The sequence below is a fragment of the Podarcis cretensis genome, assembly GCF_951804945.1.
Source record: "Podarcis cretensis genome assembly, chromosome: 4".
In the NCBI taxonomy this organism is placed as follows: Eukaryota; Metazoa; Chordata; class Lepidosauria; order Squamata; family Lacertidae; genus Podarcis; species Podarcis cretensis.
In genome coordinates, this window is record NC_137173.1 from 60,546,002 (window position 1) to 60,564,113 (window position 18,112).

The window sequence follows — 18,112 nt, forward strand, 5'->3', positions numbered from 1 at the left end:
TGCCTACCCCTGCTCAATACAGACACCAAGTCTTACAGACCCAGAGCCTTACAGAAACCCAATTCCTGCAGTCTTCTTTCCTCTCTCCTATTTATGGGGCATTTATTATAAATTTATTTATAAATTAGGCATTTATTTACTTTTTAGATTTTTATTTATATGGAAAAACTATACATCAGAAAGAAAGCAAATTGAGGAACTATTCCATGTTTTTAAAACGCTGACATTCAATAGGTGCAGCTTCTTTCATAGCTAAAGATAGATATATTTAGCCTGGGGGTAGGACTAGACTCCGCAGTGTTTCCCAACCTTGTGCCTCCAGCTGTTTTTGAACTACAACTCCCATCATCCCTGACTAGCAAGACCAGTGGCAAGGGATGATGGGAATTGTAGTCCAAAAACAGCTGGAGGCACAAAGTTGGGAAACACTGGACTAGAGGACCCTCGGGATCCCTTCCAACTCTATGAATCTGTGAGTCTTCGATTTCCAACAGTTGGCCAAAGAAAGCCAATGTTACACATTGTTTCGGACTAAGGAGACTTTGCCCAATTCCTGCTAACCCTTGAAACTCGCCGGGTGACCCTGGGCCATTCACTCCTGGGAGTTCCTGCACCTCTTTTTCTAGGGGAAAAAAGCGCTGGTTTTGAGAATAACATTGGCACAGCGAACAATGATCTAACGGGAGGTATAAATGTGTAATAAATGAAATGCCCTTGGAAAGTTTCCAAGTGGGAATGTCCCCTGTTCTCGGTGCCCACCATTTTGCAATGCTCATGGAGGAGTCTTGCTAATTGCTAATCGAACTATTCAAGCGCTAACTTTCGTAAAAGCAATATTTTGAAGAGGGTTTTTTGTTTCTTTGTTTTTTTTTTAAAAAAGAAAACCTCTATGGTACTTGGAGATGACGCTCTACCCCGGCTTGCAGGCGACTCTATGGTCGCTGCTCTAGCGGTCTCCGTTGCTAGTGGCAGGCGGTTTGTTTACTTCCGGGATCCAGGCTGCTCGCGCTTCCTTCTGTCTCCTAGGCGCCTCCCCCTCGAGCCTGTCATGGGGGAGGCCGATGAGCAGGTGCCCGGTGAGTCCCAGTCTTGTCCCCCCCTCGTCTCGGGAAGCTAGTTGGTTGGTGCCGGAGCCCCTCGCCTGCTTCTGTCGTCATCTGCGGGCCCCGCGAGGCGAGCGCGCGGCAGGTTCCCCGCCGCCTCCCTCTTGTTTTTCTCTCCTCTCCCCCCACTTTGCTCTTTATTACCTCCGTATTGCACGGTAGAAGCAGGGAGAAGCGGGCAATTTGCTTCAGACTCAGGAGAGTTTGAACCCATTTCTAGCCCGTGCTTGCTCAGAAGTAAGTCCCATTTACTTCTTGGGGGGACTTGTTTCCAAGTAAGTAAAACGCCCTCAGTATTTTCAGCCCCATTATGCAGAGTCGCACATTGTATTTTAGGGCGTTATTTTTAGGCCACATGTTTCATTCCAGATGAGTGAGGAAAATGATTAAAAGGTCAGATATAGGGCCTGTCACACACCTCTTCATGTAGTGTACAGTGGTACCTCGGGTTACATATGCTTCAGGCAGGTTACATACGCTTCAGGTTACAGACTCCACTAACCCAGAAATAGTGCTTCAGGTTAAGAACTTTGCTTCAGGATAAGAACAGAAATCGTGCTCCGGCGGCAGCAGGAGGCCCCATTAGCTAAAGTGGTGCTTCAGGTTAAGAACAGTTTCAGGTTAAAAGGGGAGAATGCTCTTCTGCCTGGGTCCTGCCTGCCAGCTTCCCACAGGTTGGCCACTGTGAGAACAGGACACTGGACTAGATGGGCCATTGGCCTGATCCATCAAGCTCTTAAAATGTTCTTATTCGCAAAGACTCATTGAATTAAAATGTTAAAAGTAACTGGTACCCACTTTTTTATTTTGGCCTCACCTGCTCCCAGGAAAACTTTTTAACAGAGCTATACTATTAATGTGCACCCAGAAGCAACTCTCATAAAAGTTCAGTAGGGTTTGCTCTGTGGTAGCTGTTTAGGATTGCAGCCTTTGTTTGTTTTCTTGCTGCTTCTGTTTCCAATTTGAAATAAGGAATCTCACCTGTTCTTAACAGCACTGCTTGTCATATCTGATAAAGTATTTGGACAATTTAATAAAATATTTGTCTCTATATTAGCAGAACTTCGGACACCAAGGGCAGAAAAGTACACCACGGATTTTGGAAAATTAAAATACCTGAAGGGCTGTTACATAGTTGTGTGTTTTCCCCTGTTCCAGCTTGTAGATTGCAACCAATTGGTTCAAATTACAAGAACATTTTAGATTAAACATAAGAACTTCCTAACAGCATGAGCTGTTCAGCAGTGGAACAGACTGCTTCTAAAGGTGATACACTCTCCTTTTTTAGAGATTTCTAAGCAGAAGGTGTGTGGGGACGCAGGTGGCGCTGTGGGTTAAAGCCTCAGCGCCTAGGACTTGCTGATCGAAAGGTCGGCGGTTCGAATCCCTGCGGCGGGGTGCGCTCCCACTGCTTGGTCCCAGCGCCTGCCAACCTAGCAGTTCGAAAGCACCTCCGGGTGCAAGTAGATAAATAGGGACCGCTTACCAGCGGGAAGGTAAACGGCGTTTCCGTGTGCGGCTCTGGCTCTGGCTCTGGCCAGAGCAGCGATGTCACGCTGGCCACGTGACCCGGAAGTGTCTCCGGACAGCGCTGGCCCCTGGCCTCTTAAGTGAGATGGGCGCACAACCCCAGAGTCTGTCAAGACTGGCCCGTACGGGCAGGGGTACCTTTACCTTTACTTTAAGCAGAAGGTGAGTGTACCATAGCAGTGAATTTCCTGCGTCAGGACCACGATGAACTAGATTACTTTTGAGGTTTCTTCCAGATGCCATTTTCTCAGGAAGAATGCTGTTAGGAGTAAAGTATGAAATAGAATTCAATGTTTACGCTATTTTTTTTCTTTTTTAGAATCAGGTGCTGTATTCACATTTGGAAAAAGCAAATTTGCCGATAATGTGCCTAGCAAGTTTTGGTTTAAAAATGATAAGCCTTTTCACATATCATGCGGAGATGAACATACTTCTGTTGTAACAGGTTAGTGTTTAAGGTTTTCTTTTAATTACTTTAGCAGCATTTCAGGAAAAACAAGTTAGCATTGTACTAGTATTTTCACAAATTCAAAATATTTTATTGTGAAGTTTCTTGTCCTGATCACACTGTGGTAGCGGTCTGAACCCACTTACTTGAGACTAAGACCTATTGTATCCAGTGGGATATACTTTGAAGAAAGTATGCATTGCATTGCACTATGAAGGCCCAGTCCTGAGGCAGACTTGGATGTTATTCAGAAGTAATGATGTTTGCAAGATGGTAACATGACCTTCCTGTGTTTGTGAAATGGAAGTCTTTATTTATTTATATTTTATTGAAGTAATTTCAATTAAAAGAAATTAATACAGAAAAAAGAAGGAAAAGTGAGGGGGAGAAAAAGGACAAAGATATATATAAAATACACACACACACACACACACACACACACACACAAAACAAACACAATATAAGATACTCCCATACATTCTTATTTAAATTGATATAGTGCTATTATCCTAATACTTATGTAAATGTGAAATGGAAATTTAGGTGTCTTTTCATGTTGAGATACATGCCATGAGCTTTGTTTGCATCTCCCTGGTCTAAAAACTTTAAAATGTATCATAAAAAAGCTGTTTCTTGATTAATTCAAAATTCAGTCTCTCGGTGATTTACTTTATATATATTTATCCAATATTTTCTATCATCAAGAGAAGGGAGGCTTCTCAGAGCAGCTTGCAATCTCAAGAAACAATAAGCAATAAAGCAATAATTGTTACTCCTAAAGTAAATTTCACAAGTTCCTTGAAATTGTATACTTGGTGATAATACCAAAATTCAGCAGCAACTGAAGCACTGCAGTTTACAAGTCATCATTAACCCAGGACTAGAACTGGCTGAAATATGATGATCAAAGACTTAAAAACAAGTGCTGATGTTCAAAGATCATCTGAACAATCTCTTTGGGAGACCAGTCCACTGGTATCAATTTTGAAAAATACTTACAGTACAATCCTATTCCTAATGTTAGAGTAAGGTTACCAGATTTTTTTCACTGAATCCAAGGACACTTTTCAACTTGCTACTGAACAGATGGATTTTCTCAAAGGACTGATTTGTAAATCCGGGGACAGTCCCTGGGAAATGGAAACGTCTGGTAACCTTATTTAGAGTGGGGTGACTTTATAATTATTGTCAGCCTGGATAGCTCAGTTAGAGCATGGTGCTGATAATGTCAAGGTTGAAAGTTCAATCTCCGTATGGGACAGTTACATATTCCTGCATTGCAGGGGGTTGGCCCAGATGATCTTGAGGGTCCCTTCCAACCATTGGAGCCAGCTCCATGGGGCCGTGGGTGCTTGGACACCCACAATAATACAATTGTGGGGGCTGGGCACCCAAAAAGGCAATGAGAAAAGCCGGCAGGCGGCAGTGGCCCTGCCTCCAGGAGAAAAGCAGTTCAACTCCACCTTCTGCAGCCAGCAAGTGAGGCACCATTTGGGGGGGGGGGTTATCTCTCTGCCTCTGAATCTGAGACCCTCCCTATGGAAAAGGGTGCCTAACTGGCTGTGGAGAGGAGGAGCCACCAGCTCCCCCCACCGCAATGCAGACGTGCAACGTCACACACACATGCCTGCACATAGTGTGTGTGACTTTGCACGTCTGCTTTGCTCAGCGGAGACCCACAATCCTGAGGGTGAGATGGCACCCCTGCTTCCAGCTCTACAATATGATTCTGTGTGTTTCTGTAATATTTTGCAGTATATGAAGCGTACATGATTATTATTTGAGCAGGGGAGGATCAATGGCAAAAGGCCAGCCAAAGTAATTTCGCATTTTTAGAGAACCTTAAAGTAAACTCATTGGTGATCACCCTTTTTTTCCCCTGTAGAAAATGGTAAACTTTACATGTTTGGAAGCAACAACTGGGGACAACTAGGATTTGGAACAAGGAATACTGTCAACAAGCCAACTTGTGTGAAAGGTTAGTCTCACATGTGTGGTTTTATGACATATGCCATAATTGAAAATGAGCGGAAGAATGAACTCAGTCGCTAATACCTATGGTGATTCCTAACACCACTATTATAATAGCTCTCACTACATTTGGGACATAGGCACAACTTTCATATGAGAACTTTTAACAGCTATTGCTCCACTTTATTTAAAAAGAGAGAGAGAAAGGAAAACAAAAGGCTTTTGAGAATTGAAATAACCACAGTTAGAATATAACCACAGACAAAGCCTTTCAACTACGATTTATGAAATAGTAGAAAAAGCTAAAGAAGAAGAAGATACATGCGAGTTTTTTTAGCAAGTTTACAAAGCGAGGGGGGTTTCTTTTGTAGAAGGGTAATGACACTGATAAATTATTTTCATATATGTTTTTTATTTAAGGCAAAGAAAAAACTAATATAGCTCTATCTCTTGACAAAATGCATAGTATTTTTATTTCTCCCATCATTTTAAGATTTAAGGTATTTGACAATCCAACGTTTTCTCCTGAAGTATGGAAATAAATCTATTTGAAAATATGCCTTCTTTTATGTTACAAGCCCACCCTAAATAACAGGACATGTGCTGTTTCCTGTGGTTTAAACTAAGAGGATGAGGAGTGAAAAATCAATGTTTTGGTTCGTTTCTGGCCAGGAACGCTTAAGCAAAGAGTATCAGCCTTGATTTACTCCCAGGTTAAGTGTGTATAGGACTGCAGCCTTAATGATCCATTATTATTATAAAAATGTCATTGAATTAGAACAGGTTCTATGGGCAAATTTGCAAAATGGAATATCCGCAGCCAATAATACATTGCAAACTATTGTGTTGGTTGCTCTAGAATGAGTTCAAACCTAATTTCAGTGGCTAATGCGCACCTGTGGGTTCCATGCTGGTAACTTCTAGACTGGAGTATAGAAGGTCTAGCTTTTTGCCATTTTTCCACTTACCACTGATTTATGGTTAGTAGACAGTATGTAAAGTTGGAGCTTAATACATTCAACAATATTTTTTTTTAAATGGTAACCACTGTCTATTTAATCCTCAGCTTTAAAACCAGAAAAAGTAAAACTAGCTGCTTGCGGGAGAAATCACACCTTGATTTATACAGGTACGTCATCTATATTTGCACATCAAATATCTTATGGCTGCTTTCTGTGCACATTCTAAGAAATACTCAGAACCTTAAAAAAAAAAAAAAACATTATGTGCACCTTTTATATTGAACAAGACACTTGGTCCATCTGCTGTAAAATGGCCAGATTTGACTGGCTGCATCTTTCCTGAGGCCCGAGACAGCCTTGTCATCTGAAATTCATTAACTAGAACATCCTGTGACTAAGTGTCATCTGTATGCATGCATAGTATGTGATCTACATCTAAGTTGTAACCCTAATCCTCACTGAATAATTTTCAACTATCCTTAATAGAGCTGATTTTTAAAAAACAATATCTTGGATAAGATTTTGCTTAGAAGTAGCTAACCTGTTCAGTGTGGTTAACTCAAATAAACCTCTGGTTACATAGATTTTTCTGTGGAGATGGTAATAGCAAGGAAGTCAGCTGTTTTCTTATTGTGAATTCAGGTAGTAAATCTGATGCTGCCATCCTACTGAGATGGAAACATGCAAGGTAGCTCCTGTTGATAAATTCCTGCAAGGCATTTATCATTTACAGGAAATTCTCCTTTCCTTATCACGGTAGAATTTAAAGTCTTCAGTAATATTGTGAAATGAATAATTTTGAAAATATTTAGATCTGATTGCCATTCTTATGTCTGTTTTCCCTTGTAAATTAAGTACATTTTTCATTAAACATGAATTCATTTTAATCAGGACCAAAAGGTGTCAGGTTAAACATGAGAAAGGCACATGTTGTGGTTAATTAATTTAATGCCCGTCATTAACATTTGTAGTTTGTATGTTCGAGCAAGATTGCATTTAATTAACTTTGGCCTGAGTACACATGCTAATTGATTCTCATTGCTAGCTGAGCCTTTACCTGTAGCGCAGGGGGGCTAACTTGTGAATCTTCTGGTGTTGCTGAGCTACAGCTTCCTCAGCCCCATTTCAAATTGTCTATCTCCGAGGTTCTTTTCCTTCTGTTTAGAAGGGAAGGAATAAAACAATTCCCAATTGTAAATATTGATTTCCTGCCATGAGCAGAAACTACTTTTACTATGTTATGCATATTCCAGTAGTATATTTTTATAATGTAGAATCCTGCTGCAGAGCGATGATTCTTAAGAACTTAAATAGGAATTTCTACAGGCAGTCTTTGAGCATTTGAGGGCACCAGGGATCGACCTTTTGTACATGGGTGAAAATAAACTTGAGCTGGTCTGATTTTTTTAGGTTTTGCTGTTGCTTCAGATGAGAGTGTGCTTATTCTACATGTGCTTTTCTGTGTGCAGAACAAGAAAATGTTTATGCTGCTGGAGGTAACAGCGAAGGGCAGTTGGGACTAGGTGACACAGAGGAAAGAAGCACATTTCATCTAATTAGTTTTTTTAGTAACCAGCACAAGATCAAACAGCTGGCAGCTGGATCCTACACGTCAGCAGCACTAACTGGTGAGCCCAACAGCTAATACAAATGTTGTGTGTGTGTGTGTGTGTGTGTGTGTGTGTGTGTTATTTGAGGCCTTCTATATTTTCCAGTTGACATTTGTGGAAGCCTGATAAAAAAAATCACTTTGCATATATCCAAGGACAAATGTATTTTTTAAAAAAATGATATTTATTAGAAGTTTCAAAAATTACAGAGAAAGAAAAAAGAAGAAAGCAACAACAAATAACAATACTTAAAAGAGGGGAAAAAGAAAAAAAACATAAAAATCAATACAATAACAATAAAAACACAATATTCCATATCTTTATCTTTCATTAACTTGTTTCATCGACCTCCTCACGCCTCCCTTTTTGTATTCTAGTTTAGTTATTTATTTCAGCAAATTCTTTCCATCCTTCTCAATTTTTTTTTAAATAGTTTGTCTTAACAGTCTAACCTATTAATTAACTCAGCAAATCCTTTCCATCTTTCGCTATATTCTGTCATTCAGTTTACCTTAGTTTATTTTAACCTTATCTTCCCAAAGATTCCTTAAGACTTAAAACTTAATATTTATTTATGCATAATTCCTTATAACATTTCTGCTAAAGCCAAATATTTTCATTCCAACATTTTTCCTAATGCTCATTAATTTTACACTAATTCCCAAAATAATTTTTTTAAAGTTTTCTTCCAATCTTCCTCCAGCGTCTCTTCTTCCTGGTCTCGGGTTATGTCAGTCCTTACTGTCTATTCCATCTAGTCCATCAACCTGGTAATCTTATATCCGAGGCTCTTAAGTCTTTTCCATGTCCCTTCTGCAGTTCTTCTTCTTGTTTGTACTTGCACTTTACCTTGTCTTTTGTAGGTCTCTTTCTTAATTTCTTTCCTTTCTCATTGAGGAGTAGGTCTCGGGGATGTTCCAACTCAAAAATATCTCCATCTCTCCTCAGCAGATCGGCCCATTCCCCAGAGTCCCATTCCCCACAGTCAACAGTGTAGTCCAGAAAATATTTAATAGCATGTTTCAAAGTCCCTCCAAACTTAAGGGGCCCCAGAACTCCAGACCCCCCCTGGCCCACTTCAAATTCAGCCTTCAACAACAATAGCTTATGCTCCTGTAGGGCCTCGGGCCTCTCCATTTGTGTTACTTGAGGTTCAACAGCAGCCTCCTCCATTATCTTCTGTGTTTGCACTTGCTCTATCAAAACAGATTCCTGAGTTGGCTCCTGGATGGTTTCTGTATACATATTCATCTGTATACATATTCATCTGTATACATATTCACAAATGTATTGTTGCAAATACTAGGTGAAAATGTTGGCGATTTTGACATCTTGATACAAGTTTCCAGAAACATCTTTACTTGGTTCCTAGTTCTTGACTGAGGTACATCACTGAACAGCAAATGCTTTGCTTAACTCTTTGAAAAGTATCCTGCCCTACAGTTATTTATTGGGTTTTCCTATAATTTTAGGGAAACTTTTTGTGAGTATCCAAATATTATGAACCTATTTAGGTGTATAATAGCATATATTTATATTCAAGGGTGTCTTCGTAGGCCCTTTGTAGCTTGACAGTTTGACTACTGCAGTCTCCTAGCTTTCAGATTGAACTGCTCCTAAATGTAGCCATTTTCTGTGTAATTTAATTTCATTGCTGTCTTGATTTAAGAGAGAAATAAGTTTAGATAGGAGGGCATAGCATTTAGCAATCTGTTTCCAGATACAACATGTTGCTTCTTATGCATGGGGGTGGGGCGGGGATCATGGATCCAGTGAAGTTTTTACTGTGATTTTTGAAATGCAGCTCTCTATCATTTCATATACTATATTACAAGATGCTTTTAAAATCCCCCTCCCATCAAATTCCTAGGGTTTAAAACACCCTATGTTGTATTGCAAGGACTGCATTTCAGGAATCACAATATAGGACTTACGTGGCCACTAGATAATGGATCCTGGGTTTTGTAAAGCCAACTTATTTAAATAAGTAAATAATACACTTACAAAACTCTTTTCTTTTAAGAGGATGGACAGCTTTTTATGTGGGGGGACAATTCCGAAGGACAAATTGGTTTGGCTGATGAAGCTAATGCATATGTTCCTCATCAAGTGGATGTTGGTAAACCCGTTTCCTGGATCTCTTGTGGATACTACCACTCCGCCTTAATAACACGTAAGTGTGGAAATCAGGAGAGATGCAAAGGTGTGGTGTACTTTCAATCATTAAATCCGATTATGCCCCTTATAGTAGTTTGGGATTAGATCACCTGTCATTACTTGGTTAAGAGTTTGGATTCTGTTTTTGCTTGGATATATGCTACTAATTTGGTGGTGGTCAGACTCTTATAAAGTATTGATTATGAACCTCTTAATCTCTGCAAAAATGGTTTGGACTTACTATTTGGAGAAAACATAATCCTTAACATACAGATAGCTGAGATAAATAAACTGACAGATTCTGTACATAGAAGGTATGGATTTTGAGCATTAACTACTGTAGTGGGAAAATGGTAATGGAATTTATTGACTGTAGGAATAAGATCAGTAGTCATATAAAGCTGGTAATGAATTTATTTCTGTAATCTGATCTTTTTGCAATTTGTGCAAAGTTGTTGCAATATAGTTTGATGAATAATAATAATAATAATAATAATAAGTTAATCTAGTGATGGACCTGTAATCTAAAAATAAAGTGGTGGTGTGTTTAAGTTTAAATACAGCCTTGTCTTATAAGATACATTTGTCATAAAGGAGACACACAAAAATGCCTCTTTTGTCCTAGCCTTTGTCTCAGTCTTGCTGCTTTGTTGTTTTCTTACAGGAGATGGAGAACTTTATACTTTTGGGGAGCCTGAGAATGGAAAACTAGGTCTTTCAAAAGAGCAACTGAAAAACTACAAGGTTCCACAACTTGTTTCTGGAATTTCTGGTAGGGCCAATAAGGTTGCCTGTGGAGGAGGACACACAGTAGCGCTTGCAGGTATACTAGCTTCTTGCTCCTCAGATTGTGGGCTCATGTTTCAATCTCCAGAATCCTAAACTGTTGAATCCACACATTTAAATGGGTCCACCTACATACGACTTAGCATATTGGATGCTGTATGTCAAAGATGGTGGAGACGATTATAAAATAGCTGCTTAGTTTCTGTGGAAATAAATTAGCAAAATTAATTTGCAAGGTGTCAGTGGCAAATGGATGTAGGGATGGAAATTGTAGAGCAAAACTAAATAAAGAAAAGTTATTTAAAAGTGATGGAAGAAGGGGCAGAATTGGCTAAGACAAGGGACAGTGTGAAGCATCTGTCTAGAGGCAGGTCCACACCATACATTTAATGCACTTTCAACACATATTTAAAGCACATGAGTTTTCCCCAAAGGTTCTTGGAAACTGTGGTTTTCCCCACACAGAAGTTCCCAGCATCCTTAACAAAGTATAGTTCCCAGGATTCTTTGGGGGAAGTCATGGGCATTAAATGTACATATAATGTGATTTAAATGTATGGTGTGGATCTGCGCATGATCAGTGGTCCTCTTATATGATGTAGAGTTTTAGTGCTGGGTTTACACCATTTGCACATATGCACAGTACTAGAACTAGTAGCTAAATTAGCTGTCAGTCTGGTGGTGATTTTACATAACCAAAGCAGAGACAGTGAAAAGCCAACAACACTCAGGTCTTTGGCATGCTACTACTCAGGCTGAATCCTATCTGTTCTGGTTGATTCCTATTACTGACAACTAGGCTAAGATGTTAGTGGGACTAGACCCTGCGCAAGGGAATAGGGGTAAGGGTGTTTTCTATTCTAAATAACATCTAACCCTCTTACTGAGGCTTTTAAAGAGGTGTGGTTTTGTTTCGTTTCCTTGTTTTTTCACTTCTGTATCTTCCAGCAGAGGGAGCTTTAATACTTTATTTAGTATAATATTTTGGGTTATGTAATACGATATTCTTACAATGATATTATGGGTTTAATTATACTGGTTATTCTCATTTTAAAAAATCTCTCTCTCGTTACTTTTATTTTTAAGTACAAGGCCTGGTGTACACATCGCATTGAACCATAGGCTAAAACAAAATGTGGTTTAGTCTGAACACATTGCATGTTGGTTCATGCTGCTCAGTTCCAGTGGTGCTCCTCCTTCACTCCTGCTGATGTTCAGTAGACATATGAAATGTTGTTTCCTCCAAACCACAAGCAGAAAATCAAGAGCAATTCTTGGTTACTACTCAACTACTCATTGATGGTTGGAAGAGACATACCTGTGTTCAGATGACATGACAAGTCACATTCTGCGGCATGCCAGGAATTGGGGAGGAACAGCATGGGAGCTTTTGAGCATTGTGCACTAGGAAACTTGGAGGATGGAAAACTATGGATAGAATATTAATCTCATGTATGTATTTCAGAGGGGAAGGTCTACACATTTGGCCTTGGCCAATATGGGCAGCTTGGACATGGTACATTTATTTTTGAAATTTCTGAACCAAAGATAGTGGATTGTTTGAGAAAGCATAAAATCTGTAACATTGCCAGTGGGGAAAATCATACAGCTTTAGTAACAGGTATGTATGCGGTTAGCTGTGAAATGTATTTGCCACGCTATTGGTGTATTTTTGTGCATAATACAAATTTTTCCTGTTTTTAAATCTGCCAGGTCACAAAGAGATACGTAAAACTTTTCCTATGAAACATTTAAAATAATTTTTTCTCAAATTAATACTCAGAACAGCTGAAAGGGACCTCTGGGGCAAAGGGCAAGTTATATAAACAGAAGCTCCAGGGAGTATCATTGAAGAAAGCAATTCTTCTATTGTTTGAATCAGTTGTTCCTGCTGAAGGGGCGTTACTGAGTTTGATGGAGCCTTAAGCAACAGGGGGACTCGGAAGAATATATGTTTGTATTTGTTTGCGGTTCAGGGAAGCAGGGTAAGAGTGTCCTTTTGGTGGAATGGGGGAAGGAGATGACTCTCTGAGATTTTATAAGTTACCAAATATTAAATATGTATAAATGGAGGTGACAAGACCCTGGTGGTCTTAAACATATTTCATAGTAATTCTTATCTATATTTAGTTTATTAAACAAAACAAAAAGCCATGCAACATGTACAGCACAGTCCTATACTTGCCTCCTCAAAATGGATCTCAATAAATTCAGTGGGGTATACGCTCTGGTGTGAGTATTGCAGTGACATTTGTTTAGTTCATATTCAGTGGCCAAACCATGGGCTGAGCATTGGGTCGTGCTTGAGGTTCGTGTGCTCTTTCCTCCACAATGTCTCCTTCACATGCTCTGACATACTCCCTGGTGCAGGCAAGGCATAATTGGTAATTAAGTCTGGACAAACTGTGCTATGCCTTCAAATTAGAATGGGAATCCATGGGTTCATGATGCATATGTGTGATTTAACCCATTTTTATGATTTTAATGGAAATTGTGAACCAGGCAAGAATTATCAGTAGCAGCTGCTGAAGTGCTTAGACAGGCTTAATGGGAAGCACTCTTTTCAGAAGAGTGCAAAACCTGGCTTGTAGTACTCAGTTACCAATCGTGAATATACATCTTAATTTAATGAAGTCATCAAGATCACTGAAAAAATCTCCACACTGTGCATTAAATATATTCACCAGATGTGTTTTCCTGTTCGTATGCTAATTTTATTTTAGCATAATTAATGTAATTCAGAAGATACATGACCCTTCTGCTAATGATGCTAGCGGTTTTTCTGCTGCGAATCTGTTTTCTAATCAGCTTGCCTTCTCTAGCTTAATCAGCTTGTATGTACTTCCTATAGATTTGGCTCAGTAGCTGTCCATTTTTCATGGCCTTAATGGTCCTAGTGGTTGATGAAGATTTAGTATTGAAGGGTTAATACCTGCATTGTAAATAGATGTTAGGGTTTTTAAGGTAAACTTGAGGAAGCGGGGTAATCCTGAAGGCTAGAATACAATATCTACTCTTGATACTTGGAGCACTAACTCCTTATTTTTACTGGTTCAATGGTTCCATTAGGAAGCAATTGACATGGAAAACTTGAGAATGTCAGCATTCCAAAACATTCAAATGTAATAATAGTATGAACATCATTTTCATAGCTGTATGTTTTACATTAGCCAGATTAACTTTTTTGTTGTCGTTTTCCTTCCTCTAGTGGAAAGACCTATGGTACAGGTAGAAATACTTATTTCAGAATTTTTGCTCTTGGAAAGAAAGCGATTCTCCTTTCTAATTAGTTGTTGTGGCTTCACCCACTGCTTTTTACACACTGCTGCATTACATGTTAGTAAACATGCTTCTTTCTCCACATTTAGAGAACGGCCTTATGTACACCTTTGGAGATGGACGGCATGGCAAATTAGGGCTTGGGGAAGAAAATTATACTAATCAGTTTTTTCCTACGCTATGTTCCAATTTTTTGGGGTTTGCTATACAGTCGGTAAGGCTTCATTTTTTCTTCGTGCTCTGAAATACTAATTCAGTATATCTCATGTTGTACTTGTATTTAGAGGTCATCTATATGTTTATACCATGCTATATTTTTAAATTGTAGATAATCACTGGAGACATTTGTATTTCTTGGTATGTTTTTTAAAAAATAATTGGTTTACTTTTTCTGTTTAGATAGAAAAATAGATTTGTATGAGGTGTTTCTTTGTGCTCAAAGCCAGTGCTGCGCTGTGTGTACTGTAAACTTTTTGAAGGAATGAACATCTTTAAGCAAATTTCTTAGATTCTACAGCAGATTCTTAGATTTCCGTACAGCAGTTGGGATATAAACCTCTGCTACTCAATGGCTTTTTTTACTTCAAGGCTACGCCCAGCCTGTCACTGTTTTGCCAAAATAATCATATTAGGGTGAGGTATCAAAACAAGTTTGCCAAAAGGCACACTGTTTCTATCCCTTCCGCAATTGCTTCACGGACAGAGTGAGGGCAAGTGAGTTAAGTCTCCCTGAGACAATCACTTAGAAAAAGAGCACCACCAAATGTTAATCTCACTCCAATATCTCATTTCTTTCCATTTAGCGTCTCATATTTGTCACGTTGACCTTGCTCAAAATACTATGATTTGGAAATGATGCATAACATGTGTTGAGGGACCGTAATGGAAGTTCTGAAGATTGTACCAAATCATTAGGAGTGTACTTTCTGCTTAGGTTTCCCCTTCCTATGTACCTGCAAAGTTTACAGCCTCCATTAATCCCTGCATTGACTTTGTACTGTAGGTTTCCTGTGGTGGTTGTCACATGCTAGTTTTTGCCACACCGAGGCCTAAAGAACTGGGTGAAACTCATGTGTCAGACCAAAAGGAACACCACTTGTCTGCTGTGGTCTCTGAAGTGGGTGGAGATGCATTAGTAATAGATACCTTCCATCGGACGTTATCGGCACGCTTGCGGCGGAGAGCGAAGGTATATTTTAAACTGTTTCTACTGAGCTTCAAAAACCTCAAAAGACAACATGATCACACCTAGTTGCTATGCAACAAATCACCATCGGGGGCAGTGCAGGCTGTATATGCCAAAGGCCAAGAGATTCGCTAGGAAACACTTGGAGGAGAACTGCTTGACTTTCAATATTAAAATCTCCAGGCAGCTGTACAAAAAAGTCCTGAGATCCAAGATGGTAAACCCTCCCTAAGTTTTTTTTTAATTGAAGAGTGCTATGAAAATATCTGCATTCTAAGTAAATAAATAGCACATCAAACTTCCATGCTATAGTTGACTGGTAATTTATTGTGGTAATAATTCCTTTATTATGTCTTTCTTTAACTGAACAGTAGGTGCAGCCTCTAACTTGCATGATTGTAGTTTTACTTATACATGCAGTTTGAACTTACTATAGCCTTGGTATTTTCATCTGTCCTGAATCTGGCCAGGGAAGACCCAGCACACATTGTAGATGATTTCCTGACTTCAAGCATTACTGCACTGTGGGCAGATTCACAGCGCTCATTCTAGGAAAATGAAAAGCAAACATTGCCCTCAATCTACCCCTCATTGTATCACTGTCCTTTATTGGTTACCTTGAAGTGACTCAAAAGCCGCTGTGCTTTCTTTTCACCCTTTCACAAGGACAAATCACCGGAACAGGTTAACCGGCTGGTACGAACACTTCCTCCACTAGGAGAAGGTCCTTCAAAGCTTGCATCCTGTGCCATCAGCAACACTATTCCCCTTGGTGTACTCAGATCAAACCACCTTGACTCAGAGGCAGCTAATGGAAGTCAAGGCACCCAATCTGCTTTGGATGGTGAAACAGGTAAACTAATCACCAGTTTCTGTTATGCTCCCATCAATCATTTGTGGGGGTTTTTGAGCATCAGAGGTCCTTAAAACTGCACTGCAATTATCACTTAGAGTCTCACTTGCTGATTAAATAATCAGTTGTGATACTGAGCAACATAAAGACAGGAAAAGTGCAGTACATCTACATAACCTGGGCAGGGTTATGTGATTGATTTTTTTTTCTTTGCACCATGGCCTCATTTGCCTGCCACTGAAAACTTAGCTTATAGTTTACTGTGAGCATGCCAATCTGAGTGTTCAGAAGAAACTACAATCCCAGGCTTAGCATTATATCTGGATCAGAAACTGTAGTTTGTTCTGCTCCATACAAACCAAGATCTGTACTTAAGATTTGCTTTTGACTTACGGATTGTGGTTTGTTTGAGCAAAACAATCTGCTATATCTGGTTCAGACATAACATAAAGTCATGGTCTGTGGTTTTTTCCTCCCATGTGCTGGTAGGAAGGAGAAAATTGGCCCAGACTGCATGTTCATGGTAAACCATTAACTATTGTTTAACCAGACACGTGAACTGGGCCATGAGAGATCTGGGAATGGGGTCTCTGTGCTTTCTTTCTTGCTTTTCTCAATTAAATAAGCCTCGCCACCTCCATATTTGCTGCCATTTGACCCATAGGGCAAGCAAAATATGCAGGCATCATTATGGACAGAAAACACATTCTTCCTTTTATTGTATTTACTGAAACAAGATTACTCCTCCTGCCAGTTGGGACTGCCAGGAACCCTTCTGTTTCAGTTCTTTCTCGGTAATTAGAGGAGCATCCAGACTTCCTTTTCCGCAAATAAGTGCATACATGAATAACTGTATATCCTGTATTTTGTTTTAAAGGAGATAAGAAAGAGGAGAAAAATGATGCAGAAGAGAGCTCAACAGAAGATGATTCAGATGAAAATGAGGGTAGAACCCTTGGGAGCACCACAGATGTCTTGAATATGGTAATATTTATTTATTTATTTTGTCTCCACAGATCTCAGGGGGCTCACAACATAAAAATACAATATAAAAGCACAAAGTACATGATAAAAACACGAACAAAACATCCCACAAACCAACAGCCCCCTCCCCCAAGCACATCTACTACTAGTGATTGTATTTATACTTTGGTTTGTGGCTGAGGTATAACCGTTTTCCTGTGGAGTGTCCGGTGGCAGTAGCAACAGCAGGAAGAGCACAGGAATCTTTCCTAGGCCACTTCCACACTCCACAGTTACAACATAGAGAGAAAATGGTTTAATATGGACATAATGCTCAACTATGGTTTAGTTTTTCAGGAATGGGCCATGGGCTTGTGCAACACATTTCTCCTCTCCTTCAGTATGACCATGAGGAGATCAAAAACGTTCACATCTGTTTTCAGTTAATCACAGTTTAACACTATGATCAGCCTATATATAAACTGATTAATTTTCACTATGGTTTATTGAAACGACTCAACTTAATGAAAACTGTTACAAAGTAGACCTGTTTTAGTAAACAGAAGTTAAGTCTAGCCACAGTTTAGCTTGGCAACTTAATACTAAACTGTGGTTTCTTAAAAACTGAAACAAGAACTTCCAGTCTCCTTGCAGCTGCTGGAGAAGGAGGGTGTGGTGCACAAGCCCAAGTCCACTTTGGTTTTACTGGGGACCTCTGTAGTGTAGTATTTAGGTAGCAAGAAAATTTGCATAGTTCTGGGTATACGTTTTGCATTAATGTTAGTTAAAAGGATCAGGTAGGAGGGGATGGGAGAGACCTCTGCCTGAGATCTTGGAGAGCTGCTACCCTCACAGTAGACAGTAATGGGCTAGATAGGCAACATGTTTTACCAGGCAGAAGACAGATTCTTACATTGCTATAATTCTGGTACTTTGGGCATTAGGCAATTAGTCTGGAAGGTATGTTGAGATCTTCCAGTTAAAAAGCAGAGTTCATGAATGTGTATCTAATGTTATTTTGTTAGCTAGTTACTGTTATTTACTACTCATATTAAAATACTTTCCAGACCCATGTGATGAGAGTGAATCCTGATGACCATTCCTTAGAGTTAGCACCAATACAGAAACAGAAGGTACGGGCAATTTATATATGTATTTTATCTTTTTATTTATTTGTTTATTTTTTTTAAAAAATTTTTTTATCTAAAATGTGGTTATCTTTCCTGTTGCTATAAAACATTAACTACAGTAACTCTACTGATTC

The 18,112-nt window shown here is 39.3% G+C and overlaps 1 protein-coding gene across 3 annotated transcripts in view; it reads left to right on the plus strand.

The window, feature by feature from the left end:
* Positions 1 to 436: 436 nt before the first annotated feature.
* RPGR (retinitis pigmentosa GTPase regulator) overlaps positions 437 to 18,112 on the plus strand; it is a 37,906-nt gene continuing 20,230 nt past the window's right edge. The window contains exons 1-13 of one of the 3 annotated variants that reach the window (XM_079974506.1): positions 437 to 1,076; positions 2,953 to 3,078; positions 4,967 to 5,059; positions 6,119 to 6,181; positions 7,484 to 7,642; positions 9,648 to 9,797; positions 10,446 to 10,604; positions 12,033 to 12,188; positions 13,936 to 14,060; positions 14,850 to 15,035; positions 15,699 to 15,885; positions 16,763 to 16,869; positions 17,916 to 17,981. In XM_079974506.1, the coding sequence (XP_079830632.1) occupies positions 890 to 1,076; positions 2,953 to 3,078; positions 4,967 to 5,059; positions 6,119 to 6,181; positions 7,484 to 7,642; positions 9,648 to 9,797; positions 10,446 to 10,604; positions 12,033 to 12,188; positions 13,936 to 14,060; positions 14,850 to 15,035; positions 15,699 to 15,885; positions 16,763 to 16,869; positions 17,916 to 17,981 (1,764 nt within the window). In that variant the 5' untranslated portion in view covers positions 437 to 889. Of the gene's footprint in view, positions 1,077 to 2,317; positions 2,370 to 2,952; positions 3,079 to 4,966; positions 5,060 to 6,118; positions 6,182 to 7,483; positions 7,643 to 9,647; positions 9,798 to 10,445; positions 10,605 to 12,032; positions 12,189 to 13,935; positions 14,061 to 14,849; positions 15,036 to 15,698; positions 15,886 to 16,762; positions 16,870 to 17,915; positions 17,982 to 18,112 lie in introns of those variants that run through there. The other 2 variants (XM_079974504.1, XM_079974505.1) reach the window with 2 other exon arrangements.